The 19,009-nt window shown below is 45.1% G+C and overlaps 1 protein-coding gene across 1 annotated transcript in view; it reads left to right on the plus strand.

Moving 5' to 3' along the window:
- ARHGAP39 (Rho GTPase activating protein 39) overlaps window positions 1-19,009 on the plus strand; it is a 62,350-nt gene that overhangs the window by 26,329 nt on the left and 17,012 nt on the right. The window contains exons 3-5 of the mRNA XM_006879221.1: window positions 6,344-6,427; window positions 7,321-8,719; window positions 9,742-10,303. Of these exons, the coding sequence (XP_006879283.1) occupies window positions 6,344-6,427; window positions 7,321-8,719; window positions 9,742-10,303 (2,045 nt within the window). The remainder of the gene's footprint in view (window positions 1-6,343; window positions 6,428-7,320; window positions 8,720-9,741; window positions 10,304-19,009) is intronic.

Below are 19,009 nucleotides of genomic sequence, written 5' to 3' on the forward strand. Positions count from 1 at the left end.
TAAGGTGGATTGATTCAGTGACTGGGATAATTGGGATGGGAGTGTCAGAGACAGTGCGATTGGCACAGGACAGAGCAGAGTATAGGGCTGTTGTACATAGGGTCGCTATGAGTCACAAGCGACTCGACAACACATAACAACATTCTCCAATTTCAGCTCTCTGCATATTCTGTTGTCATACCTTGCTGTCTTCTCAGGCTGCTCTTTGAAATCTTCTGTTCACCTCTTTCACGTCAACATTTTATCCCGTTGTTTGCTTTCTTGAAGCTGTAGTGCAACTTCCAAGCTCTTTTCTGATACCCATTTTGTTGGGTTTTTTTCCTCCTTGGTTTTTGCAGTAAGCTTTTCCTATCTTCATGGATGGTATCTTTGATGTCATTCCACCACTCATCTGGTCTTCAATCACTAGTGTTCAGTACACCAAATCTATTCTTAATTCATTTTTAAACTCAGGTGGGATAGACTTAAGATCATATTTTGATTCTCAAAGACTTTATTTTCACTTACTTTCTTCAGCCTCAGTTTGAACTTGCACATGAGTAATTGGAGTCAGCACCTGACCTAGTTTTGACGACTTCTCCAATGATTTCGTCTACCAATAGAGTCAGTCTCATTCCTACACAGGTCATCTGTTAAAGTTCATATGTAAAGTTGCCATTTATGTTTTTTAAAAAATATATTTGCAGTGAATATAATTAAGTATACAAAATTTGATCATTCTATTTTCAGTCTTGTTTCTGTCACCAGGTTCATACTTCCCTTCTACCATCCCTTCATTGTTTCCAGCTTTTCATTCTAGTCACCAATTGATGCATTCTGATTATATATTTGATCAATTCAGACTACAAAACTTGGTAAAAATTTAGTTCCTTTAGGAAATTTAATATTCTTCACTTTCACATTGTTCAACATTCACATGCATAGGAAATAACTGAAAAGACCATGACTTTGATCATGCCCCCCTTGGCTTGAAACTGACATCTTTGCTCTTTTGCCACTTAAATTTAAAAGTAGCCCTTGACTGCTGTGACCTTGGGTGTTGATTGTGTAAATTAAATCATTTACAGCTTCAATCTTTTTCTCCATCTATCACAATGTTGCCTCTTGGTCCAGTAGTGAGGACTTTTATTTTTTTGATCTTGAGATGTAATTCCTGTTGAAAACTCTATTCTTTTATCTTTTCTGCAAATGTTTCAAGTCTCCTTTACTTTCTGCAAGCCAAACAAGGATAGCTTAAGAAGACGGAGCACAGTGTTACAATGAAAAATGCAGATAGGAGGCATTAAAACAAGGAAGAACACACTCAGCATTTCTCAAGCTGAAAAAGCTGAAGAACATACTCAAACCTCAAGTTGCAATACTATAGGATTCTGTGGAGAAAATACAGAATGATACAAGAAGCATCAAAAGAAGATGGAAGGAAAACACACAGTCACTGTACCACAAAATAATTGGTTGATATGAACTATTTCAGGAAGTAACATATGATCCAGAGCCAGTGGTAATAAAAGGAGTAAGTTCAAGATGAATTGAAGACACTGGCAAAGTAATGAGGCCCCAGGAATTGATGAGATACCAATTGTGTTTCAACAAACATGTACATTCTTGGATATGCTCATTAACTCATTCCAAAAAATTTGCCAAATGCTTGACCAGCTGACTTGTAGAGATCCATATTTGTTCCCATTGGCAAAAAAGGGGTCCAACAGAATGCAGAAATTATCAAAGAGTATCATTAATAACACATGCACGTAAAATCTTAAAATTATTTTTAAATGACTGGAACAGTATGTTACCAAGTAACTACCAGAAATTCAAGCTGGATTTAGAAGAGACCATCATATTTAAAAACAAAACAAAACAGGCCATCATATGAGGGATATTATTGATAATGTCAAATGGTTCTTGGCTCAAGTGGAGAGTATAAGAAAGTTGTTTACTAGTGTTTTATTGACTACGCAGGAAACATTTGACTGTGTAGACCATAACAAATTATGGATATGCTGAAAAGAATGGGAATCCCAGAACATTTATTTGTACTCATAGAAAACCTATGCCTCTGGAAACTCTATGACCTTTGATAAACAACAGTAGTTACAGAAAGGCTTCAGGCCTTTTGTTCATAGGGTCGCTGCGAGTCCTGCTCGACAGCAGTCAACAACAACAATGTAGGAAACCTAAACACACACCAAGAAATAGTTGTCTGAACAGAACAAGGGAATAATGTGTGCTTTAAAATCAGAATAGGTGTGTATCAGGGTTGTATCCTCTCTCCAGACCTATTCAATCTGTGTCCTGAATCCTGAAGCTGGATTCTCTAAAGAAGAATGTGGCTGGCATTAGGATTTTTCAAAGTCTCATTGGCAACCTAAAGATTATGCCTCTCTGGTTGTTTGGACCCAACAAGCTCTGCGGGAGAAAGATGTGTTCTCTCCTCCTGTGCAACTTGCAGCCTTAGAAATCCAAGGGAGGGTCACCTATGAGTTGGATTCTTCTCAGTAACAATGAGTGAGATTCTCCTGATAACCTCATAATCATGAACATTGCTTCTGAGTTCTATGTGGCCATTCCTGTGGATTAGCAGACCCAGTGGGAGAACAACAACAGTAGCTTCTTGGTCAGGGTATAGGTTTCACATGAGCACAGTCAATGTTCTGGGATTCCCATTCTCAATGTTAGCCTTTGCTTAGTTAATAATGCACAAATAGACAATCTGCTGGTATTCTTTTATTTCAGCCAGAATCCCTCAGGCATCAATAATGATATCCCTGGTGCCACAACCTCTTCTGAACCCATCTTAAAACTTGACAGTTCTCTGTCAGTGTATTCTTCTGGCCATTTTAGAATGATCCTCAGCAGTATTTTGCATGCATGTGATATTAATGATACTGTTTGGTAATTTCCACATCCTGTTGGATTATCTTTCTTTGAAAGGGGAACAAATATGGGTCTCTTCTAGTTCTGGATCCAGAAGCTGTCCAGACAGAGCAAAGGAACATTACATGGTTTAAAACTAAAAAAGGTGTGTATCAGGGCTGTATCTTTTCTCCATACCTGCTCTATCTATATGCTGAGTAATTCAAGAAACTGGACTCTATCAAACCAATGATTGCTGAAAATCAATGATGCATTTGTTAGGGTATAACTCATCGTTTACAGTATGTTTTAGGTGACATCATAACACTAAATGGTGAATAAAGTATTTCCAATAAATTTATACAGCAGTGAAGGAAAAACAAAGAAACTGGACTCTAACCAAAGAATGTGGGTGGCATCAGGATCACAGGAAGACTTGTTAACAACCTGTATTATGCCAATGACACAAACTTGTTTACTGAAAATGAGAAAGACTTGAAGCGCTTGCTACAGAAGATCAAAGATTACAGCCTTCAATATGGATTACATCTCAAAATCAAGAAAACAAAAATTCTCACGACTGAACCAATAGGCAACAGGTAGATGGAGAAAAGATTGAAATTGTCAACAACTTCATCTTACTTGGATCCACAGTTAACACTTTTGAGACCAGCAGTCAGGAGATCAGGAGACATAGTGCATTATAAAAGTTTGCAGTCAGCAACCTCTCCAAATTAGCCGAGGAGCAATTGTGTCCATTTAAAGACAAAGGTGGCCTCATTCGGGCCTGGACAGTGAATAAGGATGACAAAAGAATTGATGCCTTTGAGCTGACACTAGAGAAGATATTCAATATCCCATGAATTACCAAAAAAGAATATATGTCTTTAAGAAAGTACAACCATAGTACTCCTTGGAGGCAAAGATGACCAAGTGTCTTCTCACATACTGTAAGCATGTTGTTAGGAGAGGCCATTCCTTGGAGAGGGACAAGAGTATAGAAAGAACAATGGAATGACCATATCTGACCTTTACAAACTCCACAAGGGGGAACTGCCCTGCTAGCAACATCCAAAACAGAAAACCAATTCCCATGATGTCAGACATTTCCCCCACACACGCCTCATTCTACTTGTCCCAACACCAGTCTTACTGCTCTGCTGGGTCCAAAAGCTGTTGGGGTAGCTCACAGACCATGCAGAATCATATTAGAGAAATCAAAAGGCTATATATAGTTCATGTTAGTAGCAGAATGCAATTACTCAGTGAGGACACCTGCTGAAATGTGTTCGCAGGCACCATAGCCTGGAGCCTCACCATGACTTCTGGCTAATGTTTCAAAGCTGTTAGTCCTCCCAGTTATGGCTCTCCTCCATCAGTCTTCAACAAATTTGGTCAGAGGGTCCTAACTCTGGTTCCACCGAATAGCAGCTCAAGGTTGGGTCTGTCTCACGCGGGGTCTCTGGTTCTCTGCTTCGGCTCCTGCTGCTGCTGCTCCTGTAGGCCCCAATCCAAGTGGCACAGGAATCTTTGCCCTTGAAGGACACACACTCTGGATGCTCTGCTTCTGCTTTGCTGCTGGTAAAATTCCCAAATTCTGCTACTGAATCTGCTCAATTTAATGGTAAGGCTAGCCAGTCCCCTTGTAGATAGCTAAGATACCCTAGTCACATATCCCTGCCCATCCACATGTTAAAGTGAATGGCTGGGAAAGCCATTTTGAACAATAAATCCTTAATACCACAAAAAGGAAGACCCTCAGCTATATGAATTGACAACAGCAATGGGCTCAAGTGTGTCAGAAATGATGTAGGTAACACGAGGAAGGACTGGGTTCAGATCTGTTGTTCATAGAGTTGCTCTGAGTCGTACTTGACTCAACAGCACCTGACAGCAGAGGTAGAACAGCAAGCTCTATGAGGGACAGTTGGTGTTAGGCCTCGGGGTAGGTGCTGGGACCGTGGGAACTGACTTCATAGGAGTAATTTCTGTGCGGCTGGTGTTGTAGATTAGGACTATCCCCCCCATGGAATTAATGGAGATTAGCTGCAGTCGCCTCTACCCTGGCCGCTCTGTTTATCACAAGAGTATTTTGCAGTTTGTGGTGTGCGCCAGTTATTCTCTTAATTCCTGATGTTGGACACAAGTTGGTTTCCACCTACTTCCTACATGCAGACCCAGGTCCCTGAATCCTGTGCTGGTTTACATTCGAGTTAAGTCTTCTGTTATCAGTCCCACACTTTTCGTTTTTTAAAAACTCCTATTGGAAGCTTTACTTGATTAATTTTGAAAAGGTATCCTAATTATATAGACTTTCTACCTTTAATAACTTTATTCATATTGCTCCTCCGTACTATTTAAGAACACACCCCCAGGAATAGGTCTGCTCTCTTGGTGCTGTCGTGACGGTGAACTTGGGTTCCGCTGTCACTTTGCTTGGATGGGTATGCTGCTCATTTGCAGGAAAGCTCTCCACTGCTCCGCATCTACATGTGACTGTCCGAAGGCCCTCTCAGGACTATCATGTTGTCCATGTTGACACCTCCGAGTAGTTTTACCTCTTTTTGGTTGTTTTGGTTTTTCCCCCACAGTTAGACCATGTGTTAAGTCTAGGTAGTAAAAACAAGTACTTTGGTCCATGAGGTTGATGGGTGTGCTCTCCTGGACCCTCCCCTTGCGGATTCCCATAAAGGCATTTAGTTTATTGTGGTTATTCTCAATTGTTTTTATTGTTGTTATGTACCATTGAATTGGAACTGTCCCATAGCTAACGCTGGTGGGTTTTCAGAGGCATTTAATTGCATGGAAAGAGAATGCCCATTTTCCCCATAAAGCAGCTGTTGGATTTGAACCATGTACCTTTCAGTTGCCTACACAACACCTTAATACTAGGCCACCAGAGCACCCTCAATCTTAATTAGGTGAGGTCATTTATCTTTGCTTCTGGATAGAACGCAGTTTGGTCATGCCTTGAACATCTGTCAAGGTCATCACCCGCTCATCTGTTTCACAAATATTTGAATGTCTTTAATGTTTCAGTCCCCAAGAATGGGGTGCAGTGTCAGTGGGGATCCCTCCAAAGTAAATGGTTCCCATGAGCATCATCCCTCTGTCCATCTTTCTCCATCTGCCCTGCCACCTCTTGTTGAAGCTAAGGTGCCCCTCATTTCTGTGACTCTGTTCCGAAGATAGAGTCCTGGTGTCCAAGAAATGTCCCTTGGTGGTCCTGCCCCTCAGGGCTTCGGCAGTAGCCTCAGTGTGAGCTGCCCCTCCTGAATCCACCTATACTGGAGAGAGGGACTGAGAGTGAAGAACAGGACCAGAGGAAATGAGAGAGGACAGGCCGGGACTCCAGATTCATTCCTAGGTTGTAGCATCAGAAAGGCAACCCCCACAGTCTAAAGCAGCAGCAGTTCAGAAGGTGGGCTGTTGGAGTTGTTGGCACAGATGCTCTAACACTCCTATGCCCCCTCTTCTGCTCTTCCAGCTCCCCCCCACCAGGCGTGCTCCTGGAGAAGGACTATGAGACCTACCAGGACTACAGCACAGATGGCCCACTCCTGCACTACAGGTAAGCCCACTTACTTGCCTTTCTGGCAGGTTCCATCAGGGTCTTCTCAGCCGAGGCGGGAACAAGGCTGTGGTTTGTCTTCAGCGTGAAGTGGACATGGCAGGGGCAGTCACCAAGGACACAGAGATGGTTCCTTGGGGCCATGCCACCTTTACAGCCAGCAGCTCTCATTGTGCTGTCACCTGAGGAACCCTGGGGACACGGGTGATAAACCGCACATCTGAACGCTGGAGGTGAGGCCTGGGACAGGGCCTGCTTCTCAGTCCACAGAGGCACTCAGAGCCCAGAGTCTCTTGTCCAGGCTTGCTGATCAAGCAGGGCTGAAGGCCAGCAGGTGACTACCAGTGGCAGAGACTTGGGGGGTGGGAGCTGGCTTGACCAGGTCTGGGCAGTGTGGGTGTTGTGTTTGTGGTCAGCAGCCATGTCATGACTTGGAAACAAGCAGCCCAGGGCTCCAGACCAGTTGACCACAACCAGAGCTGGACACAGATGTGGCGGCTACACCGGGCAGAAGTGCTTCTCCTCAGGTGCAGGAAGCAGAGCAGGAGCCATGAGGGAAGTGTACCGACCTGGGCAGGTCGGGGTATAGTCCCTCTGACCCCGGAGGAGGAGCCGCGCTTGTGAAGGGCCATTCTGGAGGATGTGTGCCAGCCTTGGGTGTTGGTGTTCAGGGGTTAGTCAGGCCTGGAATCCTTGTTCAGGTGCAGTAATTCCCTCCCGCTGCCCTCTGCAAGGTGTCAGGCCAGGGGCTGGAACCAGCAGGTGCATGTGTGGGAGTCGCAGAAGGGAGGGCAGCCCTGCGAGGAGGAGTGTGGTCACTCAGACCTCAACAAGAGTGGCGTGGGAAATGCTTAGTGGTGTGTGACCTTCAGGCCAACCTGCTGACTCCACAGGGCTTCCTCGCTGCAGTGGACCACTGGGACCAAGGAGCGCATGCTCATCAAGGTCACCGACAGAGAGCCCAGCTTCCTCTCCCCCCAGGGCAACGGCTTTGCCTCCGATGGTCAGCCCGGGGCGCGAGCCAGGAGGCCGTCTGGCAGCCAGCACTCCCCCGGCCTGCAGACTTTTACCCCCGATGCAGACAGCACCGTCTTCTTTCCCGAGAGACGGCCATCGCCATTCCTGAAGAGAGCGGAGCTGGCAGGGGGCTGCTCCCCGCATCCAGCCCGAGGAGGCGATCCCTTTTGCGCCCCGCCCCGTAAGGCTTCCAGTGACTCTCAGCCTTCCTCCCCTCGCTACGCCTATGAGCCCCCTCTCTATGAGGAGCCGCCAGTGGAGTACCAGGCCCCTATCTACGATGAGCCCCCAGTGGACATGCAGTATGAGGCCAGCGGGGGCTACAAGGCCGGCTCCCCCCAAAAGGCATCCCTGCGCAAGCCACGCCCCTTCCTGCAGTCCCCCAAGCACACATCCCCCTCACCTTACCAGCAGCTGGTACTCACCAAGCAGAGAGCCCCGGAGCGCTTCATGAGCCTAGACTACAGCCCTGCGGGCAAGGAGTATGTGCGACAGCTGGTCTATGTAGAGCAGGCTGGCTCCAGCCCCAAGCTGCGCGCTGGCCCTCGCCATAAGTACACACCTAACCCTGGTGGTGGCTCCTATTCGCTCCAGCCTAGCCCCTGCCTGCTGAGGGACCAGCGTCCGGAGGCCAGGTCCGGGGACTACAGCAGCATGGAGGGGCCTGACTACCGGCATGGCCCACCACCCACACCACTACCCTCTGCACAGGACGATGCCATGTCCTGGTCCAGCCAACAAGATACCATGTCCTCCATGGGCTGCTCTCCTGGCCCACGCAAGAGGAAAAGCAGGAAGCCCTCTCTGTGCCAGGACCCCAACACCTCATCCACCGACGGCTCAGCAGACCGTAATCCCCTTGGTGAGCCCCTGCTGGCTGAGGAGCGGCCCTCATGTGGGCCTGGGCTGGCCCCACTGAAGCGCACAGAGGGCCGACTGGGTGAGGTGGAAGGGGCACGGGTCTGTGAGCCTTTCTTGGCACAGGCACGGCTGGCCTGGGAGGCACAGCAGGCCCATTATCACATGAAGCAGCGGAGCAGCTGGGACTCACAGAAAGATGGCTCGGGCTATGAGAGTGACGGTGCAGTGCCGCTGCCCATGCCAGGGCCTGTAGTGCGTGCCTTCAGCGAGGACGAGGCCCTAGCCCAGCAGGACAGCAAGCACTGGAAGAGGACCACCTTCGAGAAGCTAGGCTTCCCTCAGATCCTGCTGGAGAAGAGCATCTCTGTCCAGACTAACCTGGCCTCCCCAGAGCCCTACTTGCACCCCTCACAGGTGAGGCCAGGCAGGTGTGCACAGAGGTGGGGTGGGTCCCTGGGAGCCCTTATTCTCCAGCCTAGCCTTCCAAGGCTGCCCTGAGGTCAGCTGTGGTGGGCAGGGCCCTCCACAGTGATAGCAGATAGAGATCCCTTAGACTAGGTTTAGGGACGTGAGGGCAGCACTGGAGAGGAGAGTGCTCGGAGCTTGGTGTTTCCTGGTCGCCACTGGGCTTGGTGCCCCATGTTCTTCTGGACCTATGGAGCAGGACCACTGGATCCCACCACAACCCAAGGGTTACTGTTATCCCCATTGCCCCCTTAGAGATGAAGAATGATCCCTGCTCTGACACCTCTGTCGCCCACTATCCAGGAGTTTTACCATCTAAGGAGGTCCGGGACTTACACGGGCCTGGGAGGATATGTGTTGGTTACCCATTTCTCCTTCAAGGCCTGAGCTGTCTCCCCATTAAGGCTTTCTTCCTGCAGCAACCCATGACACCATGAGCTCCCATTTTAGTGAGGTTTGACATCCTCCTACTCAGCCTTCTTCCTTAGGCCCTGCTTGAATGAGGAATAGATACTTCTCAGGGATGATAAGTGGGGGCATTGACTGGGCTGACTGGACCCTCTGGGTTGACAAGGAGGTTATAGACTGGGCAGGCTCAGCCCTTCAGGTTGATGGACAAGGGCATAGACTAGACAGGCTTGGCCCTTGGGGTCAATGGACAGGGGTGTAGACTGGGCAGGCTAGGCCCTCAGGGTTGACGGGCAAGGGCATAGGCTGCTGAGGGTTGAGAATAATATGAGCATAGACTTTGGCATGACAGACTTCATGTGGGAAGCTAGTTGGTAGCTTTCAGGTCACTCCTTCCCCTCCTGACACCACACAGGCTGCACTGTGCCTTTGGTCAGTGACCTGGCTCACAGCCTAAGCTGTGGCCCACGAGCCACACACACACAGATCAGGTGGGCCTGGCTCACATCATGACTTGGTCAGCTGGCCCTATCTATCCCTGACCATCCGATTGCCCTTCCTAGTCCGAGGACCTTGGTGCCTGTGCCCAGTTTGAGAATGGCCGGCAGGGCCGCAGCATGATGCCCAGCGCCAGCTGTGTCTTCCCTGCCTTCACACTGCGCAAGCCTTCCTCTGAGACAGACATCGAGAACTGGGCTTCCAAGCACTTCAACAAGCACACGCAGGGCCTCTTCCGACGCAAGGTGTCCATCGCCAACATGCTGGCCTGGAGTAGCGAGTCCATCAAGAAGCCCATGATCATGACCAGTGACCGACACGTGAAAAAGGAGGCCTGTGAGATCTTCAAGCTCATCCAAATGTATATGGGTGACCGTCGGGCCAAGGCTGACCCCCTGCATGTGGCCCTGGAGGTGGCCACCAAGGGCTGGAGTGTGCAGGGCCTGCGGGATGAGCTGTACATCCAGCTGTGCCGGCAGACCACAGAGAACTTCCGCCTAGAGAGCCTGGCACGAGGCTGGGAACTCATGGCCATCTGCTTGGCTTTCTTCCCACCAACACCCAAGTTCCACTCCTACCTGGAAGGCTACATCTACCGGCACATGGATCCTGTCAACGACACGAAAGGTAAGGCCAAAGTGAAAGCTCAGCTGCCCAGTTCAACTTGGCTATAGCATCCTGGGCCACTCTGCATGGGGGCTGTGCCAGGTAAGGAGGGGAGTGGAGAGAACTTGCTGGCTGACAGGCTTTCGGTGTTGACAGATATGCTTGACCCCTAAAGGCCGGTGTGCCTAAGTGGCACTGGCCTGGCTCTGGCGAGGATCGGTAAGCCCCATGCCTGGTCTGTAGGGACTTTCTGGGAGCAAGTAGCCTTGGAACCTGCATCCCTGTCAATGTCATGATTGCCCTAGATGCTTCCAGAGGGACCTTGAGATGGCACGGCCTGAGCCAGAGCTGTCTCCACTGCCTGCCCAGCCTTGACCTGCATGGGTATCTTAATAAAATACCTGCTGCTGAAAAAGAGGATCAGAAAACAAGACACAGATCGTCAGGGCCACAGGGCCAGGCTGAGACCAGTCTAGAAAAGCCAGCTTGCCAGGTATTCGGCCTGGCTGTCTTGATCCATGGGCCCAGCATTTCACTCCCCTTCACCTGAGGTGGGTGGTGTGCCCTCTATCCTAGTGCTTTCTGCCCGTGGTGTCCCAATATGCATGTGAGCATGAGCTGCGGTCAGCTTAAAGGTGCCCAGAGGAAAGCCTTTGGAGAGGCTTCTAGGTGAACTGGAGCCACAGAAAACAAAGAGGTCTTATCTTGTATGCTGGCAGGTTCTGTGCTCCAGCTATAGGATCTCATGCCTATACCCGAGACAATCTGGCAACCAGACTCTGTCTCTCCTGAGACCCACTCCTGAGTGTACTTTTCTACACCCAGGGTGCCACCTCATCTCAAATGGACCAGCCTACTGTCTGAGGAGGCCCACCCAGCCTGAGTGGTTGTCCTTCATCTCAGACCCATGTGGGTTAGGGCTGCTCCCTAGTAGAGAGGGATGCCATCGAACCAGGATGAAGCTGGAGGCTGAAACTTAGAGGAACCAAGTGCCTATCTTAGGGGATATGGCTGGTGAGAGAATAACTGAGTCTAGCTCCTGCACATGACTCACTTTCCCCATGACACTGTGTACCTCAGCTTTAGGAGCCTGTGTTTCATCCACCAATATCAGTATCTATGTGATGGCCACTGTATGGTGGCTATACCCAGGGAGCCATTGAGAGTCACACCATCCAAAGTGGGCCTGGCTTCAGCCCATGTCATGTGAGCCCTCCATGGCTCTGCTTTGTCTTGTACATGGTCACACCTTTGTTCCAATCACCAGCTGGCATTTCCAGTTTGTCCTCCTGTGACCTCCCTTAAACAGGCACAGATGTTGCAGAGGTGCTTGGCAGTACTTCATTCACTACTCACGCCTTCATTCATCGTCAAAACAGAATACCTTCCATTTAGAGATGGTGATTGAATGCATTTACCTGTCTTGAGCCACTATTAAAATAACAGAGAAGGAATTTATCAAAGAGCAGAAATTCAGAAGAATAAAAAGAAAAAGGAGTAATAGTGTTTTAGAAGCCAGTGAGCACATGGGCAAGTGGTGAAAACCTGACTTAATAAACCAAGGTGTACCTTAGCATAAGCTGGAAAGGCTGAGAAGAAGCAGGTAAAAACCCTTCAAAGCTCAGGAGTAGAACATTATACTTCCTCCAGCAACAAGGGTGGAGGAATGTCACTAAAACCAAAAACAGAAGGGCTTTTCAGAAAATGGCAGGAGCAGAGTGAGTGAAAATAAATCTGGCTCCACATCTCCTGGAGTCAGCTCTCAGCCCAATATTAAGATAGTGCATATTCTGGGCCGTAAAACAAAGTCTAAGGAAATACTAAAGAATATAAATCATTGTAAGGATTTTCTCTGAACACAATGAAATGAAATGAAATTAGGGACTGGAAACCTATAACTATCTAGAAGATCCCCAAGTATTGGGAAGCTGGAGGACATACAACCCATAAGTCAAATAAAAAAAAGCTTTAAAAAAATTTAATTAGAAAATAATGGAATAAAATTTAAATGTATAGGTCCAGTCAAAGCAGTCCTTGGAGAGAAAATTTCTACCGCATTCATGCATCTATAATCTGCTTAAGTCAGAATCAACAGCAATGGTGGGTTTTGTTTATTTAAATTCTTGCATAGAGAAGGATCATCAAGTTCTGCTTTAAAGAACTTAAGGAAGAGGGGTCTGGAAAAGAGCAAATCATTGCAAAGTAAGCAAAAGAAAGGAAATAATGAAGATCTAAGTGGAAATAGGTTATAAGGAAAGCAAAAGCAATATGTGAAAATGAAAATAAAAGCACATTCTTTCAGGACATTTGGTAATTTAGCTCACTGGCAGATCATAAAAAGAAACTATAGCAATAACCAGTAAGCTCTGGTGGCCTCATAGATAGTTGCACTGCAAATCCAATAGCAACCAGTTTACATTCACCAGTTTCTTCTTGGGGAAAATTTCCTCCATGCAGTTACAGCCCCTGAAAAACTCCAGAAGACCTACAACCGGGAAAAGATAAATGAATGGGATCTTCTAAGACTCAAATCCCTATGCACATCAAAAAACTTCTCCAGCAGGGTAAAAAGGGAAGCCACAGACTGGGGAAAAAGTATTTGGTAATGACATATCAGATAAGGGACTTATATCTAGACTTTATAAAATACTCAAGCCCCATAACAAGATAAAGGTAAACAACCCAACTGAAAAATGGGCACAAGATATGAACAGACAACACTTCACCAAAGAAGACATTCAGATGGCCAACAAGCACATGAAGAAATGTTCAAAATCCCTAGGTCTAAGAGAGATGCAAATCAAAACAACTATGAGATACCATGTCATCTCACCGCTAGCAAAATTTAACAGAACAGCAAGCAGCAAATGCTGGCAAGGTTGTGGAGAAACTGGAAACCTTATTCACTGTTGGTGGGAGTGTGAAATGGTGCAACCACTGTGGAAGGTGGTATGGCGCTTTCTCAAAAAGTTGCAAATAGAGATACCATTCGACCCAGCAATTCCACTACTGGGAATATACCCCAACGAGACCATAACTGACATTCAAGCAGATATATGCACACCCATGTTTATCGTGGCTTTGTTCACAATAGCAAGGATTGGAAACAACCTAAGTGCCCATCAACAAACGAATGGATAGAGAAGCTGTGGGATATTCACACAATGGAATACTATGCTGCATTGAAAAACAAGGAACTAAAAAGAAAAACAAGGAACTCATGCAATATTAATCAAAATGGGTGACCCTGGAGGACATTATGCTGATAAAGTATCTCAGTCACAAAAGGACAAATACTGCATGGTGCCACTGTTGAACAACAGGACTGACCTTGGGGTTGGGGGGAGACTGAGAAAGATGGGTTTAATAATGTATACCACATCGAAACAGATGAGGGAGAAAACTGTTTAAAAGGGATATGTGATTAGGTGTTTGTGTCATGACGGGAGTCCAGAGCGAAGGCTCCATAGTGGAGTGGACCTCGGGGGAGGGTTTGTAAAACAGTGAAAGAATTTTACTTTTCCAAGAAGGTAGTGTACTAGGGGGTTGGGTTGGGAGGGGAGAAAAGTGCAACAGTGAATGAATGGAAACCCAAAGTCTCTAAATTTTCATTTAAATTAATAATAAATTAAAAAAAAAACAAAAACCAACTTCCAGAAGGTCAGCTATGAATCAGTTCCTTCTTGACAGCACTAACCACAATAGTAACCAGTATCAGAAAAGAGAGGCTCCCATGAATTCTACAGATATTAAAAGGATTATGAAAGAATATAAAGAAAGGCATATAGTATGCAAAGATTGCTGAACTTTGAAAAACAGTTTGTATAATCAACCACATCAGTAAAAAAAGAAAAAGAATCATGATTATCTCAGTCTAGGCAGAAAAGGCATTTGACAAAATTCAATACCCTTTCCTGATTAAAAATGCTCAGCCTCACAGGAACAGAAAGGAAATTATGTTGTTATGTGCCGTCAGTCACTTGCAACTCATAGCGACCCTATGTACAACAGCCCTAAAACCTACTCTGTCCTGTGCCAGTCTCACTGCCTCTGACACACCCATCCCGATTACCTCAGTCACTGAATCAATTCACCTCACAGAGGGTCTTCGCCTTCTGTGCAGTCCCTCCAGCCTCTGAAGCATGATGTCCCTCTCCAAGGACCTGTCTCTCCTTACAACATGTCCAAAGTATGTCAGACGAAGCCCCAGAATCTTTGCCTCCAAGGAGCAGCCTGGTTTAACCCTCTCCAGGATGAATCTGTTAGTTTTCTTGGTAGTCCAGGGTACATTCAGTACTTGTCTCCAGCACCACAGGTCAAAGGCATCAATTCTCCTTCTATCCAGCATAATTCTCCTTCTATTCAGCATAATTAAGTATTTATGCATCACTCAAAAATAATAAAGAATTCATGGTGTATTCCAGAACATGGATGAATCTAGAGAAAATGATGCTGAGAGACATAACTGAGTCACAAAAGTACTACTATACTATAAAAGCACTATTACCAAAAGCTAGAAAGGTTTACATAAAGATAGAATTGTTCTTGGAATGTTACCAGAGAGGAAAAAGAGAGGTAAAAAGAAGTTGAGTGAAAGGAAAGGCAGTACTGAGTAAGGGGCTAATTGTTGTTGTTAGTGCCATCCAGTCAGGTGATGGCACGACTGATAGTGACCCAGTGAACTCAGGATCTGAACCATGTTCTATTCTGTGCCATCCTCACACTTCCTGACACACAAGAGTCCAATACAGCAGTCACCGTGTCAATCCACATGGTTGAGGGTCTTCCTCTCCTTCGCCCACCCTCCACCCTTTCCAGCATCATGTCCTTCACCAAGAAATAGCCTCTCCTAGCAACATTCCCAAAGTATGTGAGGCAAAGCCTCATGGTTCATGCCTCCAAAGAGCACTCTGACTGAACCTTCTCCAAAACACACCTACTTGTTCTCCCGGCCATCCATGGATGTCCAGTGCTCATCTCCAACCATAGCTCAGAGGGGTCAATTCTGCTGTAATCCTTATTCATTGTCCAGCTCTAATTAAACATTGTAATTAACTAATTAATCAATTAGGGTACAGTTGTCTCTGATGCCCTATGTAGGATATCTTATGGAATCTACTCCCACAAAAAAAAAAACCCTTCTAAAACTAGTAAATCTAATAAGATTGGAGCATATAAGATAAATAATAATAGATATCTGTATATTAGTAAAAAAACATGGGAAATGAAAATTTTTTTAATACCGTATATTTTTAGGTGACATGCTACCTCATGCATCCTCATAACCATTGCTGTGTGTGAGCCCGGTGTCTGAGTCAGTGTCAGGCCTTCCCATGGAGTGTCCTCTCAGCTTTACCAGACTTTATGTTCTCCTCGAGGACTGGCCCCTCCTGACACGTACAAAGTACTGTCCTTTCAGAAGCACCTTCTGGCTGTACTTCTTCAAAAGACAGATTTGTCCAATCTTCTTGAAGTTCATGGGATATTTCATAGTCTTCATCTATACCGTAATTCAAACGCACCAATTAGTTGATTTTCTGCCTTTTGATGCATATGAGATGATTGAGAATACCATGGCTTAGATTAGGCATACCTTGGTCTTCAAACTGACATCCATCTAACACTTTGAAGAGGCCTTTTACAATCTATTTGCTTAATACATTATGTTGATTCCTGCTCCCTTCCCCGACACCACCCCATTTGATTTCTTGACACTGCTTTCATGGACCTTAATTTTGTGAACCCAAGTAATATTAAACACTTGACACCTTCCACCTTTTCTCCATTTGTCATAATGTTGCTATTGGCCCAGTCACAAGGCTTTTACTTTCTTCATGTTAAGACATCGTCTCTACTGAAGACTAGTCTCTGTGCATCATCAGTAAATGCTTCACGTTGACTCTGATGTCAGTCAGCAAGGCTGTGATGTCTGGAGACCAGTTTGTTCATAAATATTCTCTTAATCTGTATTCTTTATAGAGTTCAGCTTCTGGGATTCTTAGGTCAACAAGTCTTTCTTCAGTCCTGTTGCAGCTCTCTTCATATAGTCCAGATGATTTGCTCAGCATACAGGTTAAATATAATAAAATGGCAAAGCACTGACACCTTTCTTTTTTTTTTACACCTTTCTTTTTTAAGCCACACAGAATGCCATTGTTCTTTTTAACTATACTGCCTCTTGGTCTGTGTACAGGTTCTGAATAAGTAAAATTAAGTTATTCCTGTTCTTTACAATGTTAAGCTCTGTTAATCCCATTCTTCACAATGTTATCCATTCATTAGTTAGAATTCTTTCATTTTAATTCCTTTGCATAGTTATTTACCACTCATGCAATCAAGATATATTAATAATAATTAGTGGTTCTGGGGTAGCAGGCTGGGACCAGCTTGGCAGCTGTGGTCCCTCTTGTCACTTCATCATCTGTTGCAGGCTGAGGGTAAAATGTTTTTATAACTATTAATAATGAGACAGACTACCAGGAATGATATAGAAAAGAGAGCATGAAAAACAGGGGGCCAACAGTTCCCATGACTGAAGGCCTCAAGCCATGCCTCTCTGGATATTTCTTGAGAAGCATAAGGAAGGTAGACAAAGTAAAATCATAAGGAAGTACAAAACAAAAACAAAGGATAATGGTGAAGTCTTTTACAGATAAGGCCAAGTTCCTCTTTATGCTTATTTCAGGAGGGAGGGATTCAGTTAATACAAACTAAATTGACTCTTAGCGAATGCCTTAGTGCCACAAGGTGACCTTGAGCTTGTATTAAACCTCCCTCATATCCTTATACAGCATTTGGTTTATTATTAATATTACATTTTATATTAAGCTTCCCACATCATCCTCCCCATCTACATCATGTTCCAGTCCCTGATTGGCTTTACTTTTGGAAATAACTTTGGAACATATCTGGCTTGGAACTGCAAAAACTTGTGGCCAAAAATTTGAGGACATTAAGTAGTACTTGGATGACAGGAAGAAGCCACCTAGGTCATGAAGGCCCCCTGCCACCCTTGCACCCTTGCATCAGCCCTCCCTAAGAGCCTCCTCACCCTTGAAACAGCAGCGCCTGGTCATTGCAGCCTCAGCAACTTTCCTCTTTAACTGGATCCTGAGTTGCCTTAGAGCAAAAATGGGCCACCCAGTGAAGAGCTCCTGACACCTTCTTATATGCTCGCTCTCTTCACCCTTCTTCAAGCTGCTTGGAGAGCCTAAGACTGGATTACTAGAGACTGGTACTAAATAGTAAACATAACCTTCGATTGGTCTCCTCTTGGTTCCTTGGATTTCTACTGTCTTTTTGAAAGATAACTTGATGACTTCTGTATTCTTGATCCTATACAAAGAATGCTGTTTTCACAGTGAAGGACATTACAATACTAGGCCCTGGATAACCTTTGGGTAATAGATGATGCCCTAGAGTAATTAAATATTAATATCTAAGGGAAAATATAATAATAATTGGTGACTAGAATGCAAAGAAGAAAGAATGGTGGCTAGAAATTATGGACTTGGGACAGAAAATGAGGCTGGAGAGCCAATGAATGGATTTTGTACATTCAACAAAGACTTTTTTTTAAGAATTACATTTTAAGAAATGGCAGCTATATACATGGACCTCACCTGATGGATTACACAGACATTAGATTAACTACGTCTGTGGGAAAAATTGTGGAAGAAGCTCACTATTAGTAGTCAAACCAAGCCAGATGTTGAATGTGGAACAGACCCATCAGTTGCCCAAATACACATTCAAATTGAAGCTGAAGAAAATCACAAGACCCAGAATATAACTTTGAGTCTATCTAAGCTCAATTTAAGAATTAAGAAAAATTTGGGGAGCTCTGGTGGCTTAGTGGAAAGAAGCTGTACTGCAATCCCAGAGGTACACTGTTCAAATCCACCAGATGCTCTGCCGGAGAAGGAGGGACAATTTCTTCCTGTACCTGTCAGATCCGATTTGACGGTACATGCACAAAAAATAATAAAAAAATTTTTTTAAAGAATTAAGAAAAATTTGAGGCCTTGAGCACTAATATCTAAAGACTACATAAGTTGTAGGATGACATCAGTGCTACCATCCATGTAGAAAACTGAAGGTCATTACAAAGAGGAGAAAGAAAAGAGCAAAATGGATGTCTGATGAGACTTTGAAAATTGCACTAAAGCATCGAGAAGACATGAACAAAAGGGAAGGGATGACAAAGTAAAAGAGGTAAACAAAAGGTTTCAAGGGGCAACGTGAGAAGACAAAGCAAAGTTTTATATGGAATGTGCAAAGAGTTGGAGCTAGAGAACAAAAAAACAGAACTTGCTTGGCCTTTTTCAAGCTGAAAGAACTGAAGAATTCAAACCTTGAGTTGCAATTCTGAGGAATGCTATGGGCAAAATATTGAATGATCCAGGATACTCAAAAGAAGATGGAAAAAATACACAGAGTCACTGTACCAAGAATTGGTTCACACTGAAACATTTCAGGAAATAGCATTATGATAAAGAGCCAGTGGTACTAAAGAAGAAGTTCAAGTTTCGTTGAAGCATTGGCAAAAAAAAAAAAAATAAAATAATAATAATAAGGCCCCAGCAATTGATGGGATACCAGTTGACATGTATCAGCTAATTGACATGCAGCCCTGAATATGTTCATCAGTCTGTGCCAGGAAATTTAGAAGGCCAACTGGCTAGAAGAGATCATCTCAGTTTGGAGTCCAGTACTTCTGCAAGTATT

Source organism: Elephantulus edwardii, unplaced genomic scaffold (genome assembly GCF_000299155.1).
Source record: "Elephantulus edwardii isolate Elephantulus edwardi_28Jun2011 unplaced genomic scaffold, EleEdw1.0 scaffold00003, whole genome shotgun sequence".
NCBI classification, from domain to species: Eukaryota; Metazoa; Chordata; class Mammalia; order Macroscelidea; family Macroscelididae; genus Elephantulus; species Elephantulus edwardii.